We start from the raw sequence: 9,228 nt of genomic DNA, 5'->3' as shown, positions 1-9,228 counted from the left end.
CTATTTGATTCAGGTTTGATATGACTTTAACTGGATTGATATCTTTCGCGATCTGATAGTCAATAAACACTGATATCAAAATTTTAAATCATACACAAAAATTACTTATTCAACGTGCGTGATGAATATTAGAGTAAAATCAAATAAATGAAAAAATGAAAAAAAAAAAGGTGAAGAAGCAGTTAATATAAATATTCTTAATAATGATGTAATAATTTTATAATTGAGAATGCAACTTTTTATCATTTTAATCGCATTTAAGAATTTCTGTTTTACTTCTTAATAACGAAGCGTTTGGAAGCGTTACAGACATTTGTATGAAGACATTTGAGTTGTAAAAATATTTTGTATTGTTTTCAGATAAACATGGTATTTAATATACAGATCATAACACAAGCTGTTATGATATTTGCCTCAAACATTATATTTACACAAGCGAAGGAATCTACTATTTCTGATGGAAGGAACATCAACCTGGAAAATTTAATTCATCGTTATCTTTTATCGTGTGGATATGACTATATTTGTGATATATCAAAGATTCCACAATTCCGTGTCCCTGCTCCGGACCATTCTTATAACATCACTCGAGTATGCCCAAGTTGTTACTGTGATGACGAATGCATGTCACGTGGCGACTGTTGCCCGGATGTATACTTTGCCGTGCCCCCGATGACCTGTATCAACACCACACTCCTAAATACAACGGGATCGTCCACAAACCTTAAACCTAAACCGCCATCTTATGAAATTGTGAACTCCTGTCCAAGTGAGACCGGAAGTAGAGAGCGAAACCTATGTGAGAAGTCGTACACACCAAAGGAACTACTTACCCGTCCACCAGTTGCATCAGCAACGTTTCCGGTCAGTTATAAAAACAAATATTGTGCCATGTGTAATGGTGAAAATGACACGTTAAACTGGATACTCGACATAGACTGTCTCAAGTTCGCTGATTTCAATTTTCTGTCGACCTATCAGGATATTATTGATCTAGCCCGAAATAGAAAATGTCGTATGAGGTATTCTCCGATGGATAATCCGGCGAGATCCTGTAACCTTACCATCCCAAAAAGAGATAAATTGGTTACCCGTAGTTGTAACATTTCTGGAACTTGGAAATCATTTGATCTATCGATAAAATTGGCATGCGAGTCAACGTATTACTTAAAATTCCGCGAATACAAGAATATTTTTTGTTACATGTGTAACCCGTCAATACATATAACTGATGACGTCATCGACAGATGCAATACGACTGGCATGTGGTACCCGTATGACGCAGGCTTAGAACGTGCGTGTATGTATCATTCAACTTCTCAACACACTCATCCATTCAAAAACATATTTTGTTATCTATGTAACCGGATAGCCAATGACAATGAAACATTCTATGACGTCACCACCAGAATCAAAGAAAGGATACATTTCATGGGAAGACCACGCCGTTATATTTATACGTATAAAGTAAAGACAGGTAAAATTCGACCTGAACACCTACGTTATACGTATACAGTGCTTAACAGATTGACAGAAAAGGTCATCGGCCACAAAATCCAACTCAATGTTGACGGACCTGAACCACAAATGGAAAGGCCAAGTGATAAAAGCGTGGTCGTAAGAAAGAATGATATTCAACTAAATGTGACAAATTTAGTGTACAAAATGTTTGCTGTAAGACCTGTTGACCAGTTCTGTGATAAATCTATTGTTCCTTTGCAGTACGTAGTGGTTGTCTTCGAGGCATGTTCCTGTAACCCTGACTGTTTGTTTCTTTTAAACAAGTTGTGTTGTCTGGATTTTTCATTGACGTATCCAGTATCATGTATGGACTTTTATGTAGCAAAACCTAAACATATGAAAAGGTCTACTAAAACGTTATTCCTCACGGACGGTTGCTGGAACGACGCCGGACATCAAGTCATCCGGAACCGATGTGTATCGAGAAATCAGACGGACGCAAGTTCATTTCTTCCGTTGATTGACAAAATTCGAAATACTTATTATAAGAGTTTTAATTGTTATCTCTGCAACAGAAATATCAAAGAGATATACCCAACGGATAAAATCCAAAACATAGCAACGGAAGGTAAATACGTCTTAGCCGATATCGATATCAACTGCGATACTGTTGCTTTAGATTTCAGCCATCTTGTTTCTTTCATAGATTTAATCAATCTTGCTAAACATATTAACTGTACCGTTCTTTTTGACCTGAAGATAAAAAAGAAAATACGCATCCAAATGGATTTTCCTCGTATTAATTGTTATAAGAGGAGAAGGACTATTAATAGATGCAATGTCACCGGAAACTGGCCTGTTTATGACCCGGATGTTGCGTGGGCGTGTGAGCAAGCCTCTGGCAACATTTTACAGACCTATAAAAGATATGGAAACTTTTACTGTTACCTTTGTAATCCGGAACACGTGGTCTCTGACGTCATCTCTACATGTAACGTAACTGGACAATGGCAATATTACAACATCAACCATGAGAAGGCGTGTCATCTTTTCCCTAGAATATACAGCTACCCTCAGTACAAAAACATATTTTGTGAAATTTGTAATTCCGCTCGAGTTCCCAAAATAATTCCAAATAGACAACAGCATCGGTCTCGTGCGTCGCCAGAGGCAACGTTACCCCGTGGTCCTTTTTTCCAAGTGACTTTCCGGTCCCTGTTTTCGGTTACAGAATACGACGAGAGCGTGCCAGAGGTGGCGGGCGAGAGATGTAGCAAACACCAGATTTATGACTATCGGAAGGTAGGTAGCAATCATCTGTCTCATATTCAACGTTTTTGTACATTGTAAATACTTACTCGTATAAATAGGAAAATAATGTCTTATGCATGAAGACCTTTCAAATGTGTTCACAATCCTTCGTTTCCTTTCTATACGAAGATATGTATTTGGTTGGAATGTGTACCATTATTGAAAAAGAAAATAAGTCAGTAATATTTGCAAGAGTATCGATATTTGAAAACAAATATGGCGTACTTATGAATTTAATTGGTTTCAAAATAACAGGCGAAAATTGTTACTCTTAACTCTTTGAATTTTGAATAAAAAGCAGTTTTCATTTCAGTAATAATTACCATAGCTTTAGTATGCATGAACAATACCTACACCCATCTTTGTAGACCAAAAACGAAAGATTCAAATATCCCGACCTTCAACAAAGCACTCTAATGAGCATATTCAAAATATCAACTCTCATATCACATAACAAAATAGCATATTTCTCTGTAATATCATGATTGCGATACTTGGACCTATCCATAGTCTTCTTTAACATAATCTTTGGAAACTTTGTGTTGTGAAATTGTCCATCAACAGTCGGCATCTCTCACGAAAGGAGCGATATTCGGAGCACAATCTAAAATGCCGAATCAACTGCAACGTCCAAACACCGTATGTAGGGTATGCAGATCTGTTACTAGAAAGAAAGGGAAAGCTCGTTATCAGAAAGTCGAAATCAAACAGTTTGTTATGTTATGTAATATACATTAGAATACACTATACGTATGCGGGCGGTCAACCATCAAGTCATTGACCAAGCTCGACGCTGCTGAACTACTGAAAGGGTCCCAGAGTTATACCGCAGCGATAACCGCATCGCTGAAGAAAAAAAAAACTAGCTTGCCAGTAAGGCAGCATCCCCCCCCCCCCCCCCTCTTTTTCCTTGTGTGTAACTTAGTTATATATATGATATAAGGTCCATTATTGTCGAAGAAGCTAATATGTAATCTTAGCGAGAGAAAAAAACTACATGCAAAGAGCCCAATTAAAACTGATAAGTAATATTGTCTTATTTTCAGGATGAGTGCCGTAACACAACCTGTTTTCCTGGAAAAGTTCTTAACGACAGCAGCTGTATTCCGTTATTGACCATAACAAACAATCTTCGGTACACAATCTCCATTGAATTTACAGGTCAGCTCCCAGAAAACCAAACAAACGCGCTAGACTTCCTGAAAGCCATGGAAATCGGGATAAACCTTCATATCTCAAAATTATTCGGGACAACGGAATTCAAGTCTGATAATTTCCATCTGCTTTCGAATTTCCCGTGTGAATCGAAATCAGCCTATGTAAACACAGAAACCATCAAACTTTATCTTTATATGACGGTTCACATAGAGGGTTACGTACCTCGTTTTCTGACAGAGAATTCTTTACTAGAAAATACTTCAGATATGTGGAATGTGTCTGTAGATAGCGAAGTTATCGGCCTTGTTGCCAAGACGAGTTTGAGAGCTGTCATGACACCAACGATTATAGACAAAGCGTCATTCAAAGAAACATGTTTCATTCAAAGATTTTCCAATCACACGTTTGTCCCGTGGCAGACCTTCAGGTCAGTTTACGTGTCAAAAGTTCTTTTATGTCGACAAATCGAACTCGAAAGTGACGAATATGACATTAATATTGCGAAAATGGAACTGAAAATTCATAGTATCGAAAAGACTCTTCCGTTTGATAAATTTCAAAGGTCTTCTAACGGCAGAGTTCGCGTGTGCATAGAAGACATAGAAGCTATATCAGATCCGGTTAAGGAATACGTAGACCCATCCCTGTCAATCCTCACTTTAGTCTGTAACACAGCTTCTATGATTTGTCTGTTTCTTACATTTGCTGTTTATCTTATGCATCCGACTCTGCAGTCAATACCAGGCATCAATAACATGTGTCTGGTGTTCACTCTTTTCCTCACTCAGCTATCGTTCCAGTTTGGATCGTTGTTTTCTGTAGATTCCGTACTCTGTGAAGTTATCGGTATAGTTTTACATGTATTGTGGTTGTCCTTGTTTGGGTGTATGAATATTTGTTCGTTTCACATGTTCCGTGTTTTTAGCGGTATAGGTAAATATCACGCAGCCCATAACAAACTCAAAACACTGAAGAATTACGTGACGTATTCATTTGGACTTCCGGTTGTCATTGTATTTGTGAATACTGCTTTCACTCTTGGCTTCAACGAAGGGCAGAAAACTGGTTATGGAGTCGACAAATGTTTCATCACTAGTAAAATATCATTCTTTGTAACGTTTTTGTTTCCAATAATTGCAGTCTGCTTGTCAAACATTGCTTTCTTTTCAATCACAGCCCATAAAATACGTAATACTCCACGTGTGAAAAGTAATCAGGAAAATCACCGCCATTTTGGAATATATGTCAAACTGTTTTTTATAACTGGTGTCACTTGGTTAACAACGGTAATTGAAGCTTTTTTCCCTTTGTCGATCGTTTCGTATTTCACTACAATACTGAACGGTTGCCAGGGTGTTTTCATTTTCCTTAGCTTTATAGTCAACAGAAGAGTGTTCATGCTGCTTAAGGAAGGATATGAGAATGCTAGTCGGAAATTCAGTAGGAGTTCATCTGCACCAGCTACTCAGACCAGCAGTGTTGCTCTTCATTCATCCTCCACGGATAAAGGTCTTAATTCATCTTCCACAGGAGGTCTTAATACATCTTCCACAGGAGGTCTTAATACATCTTCCACAAACAAAGGTCTTAATTCATCTTCCACAGGAGGTCTTAATACATCTTCCACAAACAAAGGTCTTAATTCATCTTCCACAGATAAAGGTCTTAATTCACCTTCCACAGATAAAGGTCTTAATTCATCTTCCACAGGCAAGGGTCTTAACTCATCATCCACAGGAGGTCTTAATACATCTTCCACAAACAAAGGTCTTAATTCATCTTCCACAGGAGGTCTTAATACATCTTCCACAAACAAAGGTCATAATTCATCTTCCACAGGAGGTCTTAATACATCTTCCACAAACAAAGGTCTTGATTCATTTTCCACAGGAGGTCTTAATACATCTTCCACAAACAAAGGTCTTAATTCATCTTCCACCGACAAAGATCTTAACTCATCATCCACAGGCAAAGGTCTTAATTCATTCTCCACTGACAAAGATCTTAATTCATCCTCCACAGACATAGATCGTAATTCATCTTCCACCGACAAAGATCTTAATTCACCTTCCACAGACATGGGTTTTAATTCATCTTCCACAGACATATAGCTTAATTCATGTTCCAAAGATAAAGTCTTTATTTTTATTCTACACACATGGGTTTTAATTCATCTTCGACAGACAGAAGTCAATTTATGTTCCATTGACAAACGACTTCATTTATCTTCCCCAGACAAAGATCTTAATCAATTTTCCATAGGTATTGAGTCTTAACTCATCTTCCAAAGACAGGGATGTCAATTCATCTTTCATAGACCAGGATATTTACCCAACTTCCACAGACATGAGGCTTTATTAATCTTCCAAAAACATATATTTTAATTCATCTTCCAAAGGCAAAGGTCTGATTTCATCTTCAACAGACATAGATCTTAATTCCCCTTGCACCAACAAGGATCTTTATTCCTCTTCCTCGGGCAAGAGTTTCAATTCGTCTACAAAAGAAAAGGGACAGTGTTCATTGATAAAAATATACGCATTCGTTATTTATGCAATGTGTAATCGGACACTGGTGAGTTATTTCATGCGTTAACCATGTAAGATATGGTATAAATATATGTGATTTATATTTATCTATATATATGTTTATTTATTTATTTGTCTTTTGTGTTCTTCTCTGATCAGCTTCCAGAGCAAATAGAATATGACACATGATCGTTTTTACACATTTAATTTTGAAACACTTAAAATCTGCATATATCTTAGCTTATGTTTGTATAGAGAATATAAAAGAGGAATAGCGGGTAAATCTTGAATTGGGGCCAGTTATTCATTATACCCCATAACGTTTACTAATTAGTACCACATATGACCTCAATTACGTACATCTACTTCTTACTGACTCTAATACTTCTAATATATTACCTTCCAATCAGTAATAACCTCTACTAATTATTTTTACTAATTTAACCTCTTGGGTTTTCCGTCGAATTTCGTGCCACTAATGGGTCTTAAATGGATAAAAAAAAAACTTCTCATAATCCATACTTACCAACATGAAGAAAATGTTTAGAAAAAATCCATCAACTGCTTATTTCCTCTAATTATCTGTCTAAATACTATTACCAATTTTACTACTTATTGACAAGATTTACTGAATTAAAATTGCACCCGCTAATTATTTTTAAAAGGTCCTTTTACTAATTACTTACAACTCTACTAATTCGTACTTACAGGCAATTATCTCTACTTATTGCCGCTACTGAATCTATCTATAAATAACCTCTACAACAGAATAGAGTATACTCGGAAGTGAAGCGGACGTAAAACCTATCAATCAATCAATCGAATAGAGTACGGACAAGAATATCCGGAAGTGTAGTTTTATATAAAAAAATGTGAATGTATACTTATTTGTGAATATATATGTATGACGAATACTGATATTTGATCGAATATTTTGAACAGTGTGTACATTATTTAAGGCGATTCTAGACGCCCTTGTACATTGTATGTATATATATACGTTTATGTCATAATATTTTGGAAAAGATAATATATTTTTTTGTTATATAAAACTCTACAATCTACAGCTACAAAACACTTCAATTTATTATCAATTAATAACTCCAACTTACTAGTACTACTTCTACCATTTCCCTTTTCTAATTAAGTTAATGGCATCTACTAATTGAATACCGTATACGCAGCATTGTTATAACAGAAACGATCAAATAGAATTGACAAAACAAAAATATTTGATTTGCTATAAATCTAAAATAAAGCCATGCACTGCATTTGGTGTAAACAGGGGCTATATTTACATTGCTACGTGTGTTGCTGTTAATGACCCGCCTGTGGCTTGTAGATAACGACAGTGCTCGGTGATATGGAGTCGCGACGGACATACGCTATTAATCATAATTAAGTGCTTTTGCATATTTGATTTAGTTGTGAGGAATTCCCGCAATTCACTCTGGTTTAATACCTGTGTCATTATAACAATCAATACGACAAGTAAACATGCCTGCGAGGGTTTGACTACATTTTGTACGTCAAATTATCACACAGATATGACTGATTATACGCCTACTTTTCATCATAATGTACAGATAAAAAATATTTTTCAGAATTACATACTTAATGCTAATTTCAAAACATTGTAAGCATACTCCTTTTAACGGTCAACATTTTATAGCAATAATCTTCTTGCAAACAATATAATTTTAGCTGTTATTTTATCTTAGTGATGACACTATTTAAAGTACATTTTCTTTTAGACTAAAGACATACACGAGTATGCTTACAATATTTTGTAACTAGTGTTCCCTTTATTGGAAAACATTTTATAATAATAATCCTCTTATAAACAATATACTAGAAATTTGAGCGGTGAAATTGTTTAGCGTTTACACTATTTTAACTGCAATATTACTTTTACCAAAACGTTGTTTCAGTGGCAAAATGTACTATAGCAGTAAAGATAGTTTGGATTTTTGCGATAATTTTTGTCTTGACGATCTATTGGGCAGTAATCGATTTCAATCCGTATTCAATATGCATTTCTCAAAACAGAAATCTCATAGAAACGGTTATCATATTTGCGGGTAAACTTATTTAAGCGTAAACATTTAGTTACAGTACTTTTGTGGGTAGTTGAGGCGCCAGATTAGAATTTTAAATGTTTATCTCAGCTGTTCCATAATAGAAAATATTTATCATTACACGCTAATGTACAGATCCACTCAATCTACCTAAAGCCTTTTGTTAATCGTATATGAATATATATTGGTTATATATGAATACGCTTACAGTTATATGAACGAGAAGTAAAAGATGAATCTCGTATTCAATATCACGGCCGTGGACAACACCCCGGATAAAGCGACAACCTCTGGAGAGGATGAGATATACCTCGCATATATCATCCGAGAAGGAACAGTCTACACACAGATCCATGTATGTAACAGACCAATCACTCGTCAATGTAACTCAATACGAAATAATGACGCATTATTTATCAACGACGGCGTCTGCCGAGGAAACTTTCAAGATGGGATAAGTTTGTAAATTTGACAAGTATACCCTTTACAGAGCACCTACTTTAGTGTGTTGCTTGTCTATTTCATTAAATCGGTGTTTCCCTGCAGCACCTACAACTTGCTCTGTGTTTTGTTTGTCCTTGTGTGTTGACGCTGTGATATTTGCTTTATTCCATGAGCCCTCAGAACGACAGAAGCTGTCAACTTATTTTTATTAATAAATGTTCAATTATGGTGTGTCAAGAAGAGGTTTG

General features: G+C 35.9%; 1 protein-coding gene across 1 annotated transcript; it reads left to right on the top strand.

Annotated features, from left to right (window-relative positions):
- Positions 1-624: 624 nt before the first annotated feature.
- LOC110445161 lies at positions 625-6,041 on the top strand. The gene is made up of 4 exons (XM_021489609.1): positions 625-1,022; positions 2,037-2,089; positions 2,693-2,763; positions 3,819-6,041. The coding sequence occupies exons 1-4, from the start codon at positions 625-627 to the stop codon at positions 6,039-6,041; spliced, it is 2,745 nt and encodes a 914-aa protein (XP_021345284.1).
- The last annotated feature ends 3,187 nt before the right edge of the window (positions 6,042-9,228 follow it).

The sequence above is a fragment of the Mizuhopecten yessoensis genome, unplaced genomic scaffold (genome assembly GCF_002113885.1).
Source record: "Mizuhopecten yessoensis strain PY_sf001 unplaced genomic scaffold, ASM211388v2 scaffold245, whole genome shotgun sequence".
In the NCBI taxonomy this organism is placed as follows: domain Eukaryota; kingdom Metazoa; phylum Mollusca; class Bivalvia; order Pectinida; family Pectinidae; genus Mizuhopecten; species Mizuhopecten yessoensis.
The sequence above is the reverse complement of the archived record's forward strand: the minus strand, read 5'-3'. Positions and strand labels throughout refer to the sequence as shown.

What these genes read in the sequence shown, in the direction of transcription:
- LOC110445161 (XM_021489609.1), top strand. Translation starts at nt 625, where the DNA reads ATGTCACGTGGCGACTGTTGCCCGGATGTATACTTTGCCGTGCCCCCG. An exon ending in CCAAAACATAGCAACGGAAG is followed by an intron (nt 2,090 to 2,692) that starts GTAAATACGTCT and finishes TTTCGGTTACAG; the next exon opens with AATACGACGAGAGCGTGCCA. An exon ending in AGATTTATGACTATCGGAAG is followed by an intron (nt 2,764 to 3,818) that starts GTAGGTAGCAAT and finishes TCTTATTTTCAG; the next exon opens with GATGAGTGCCGTAACACAAC.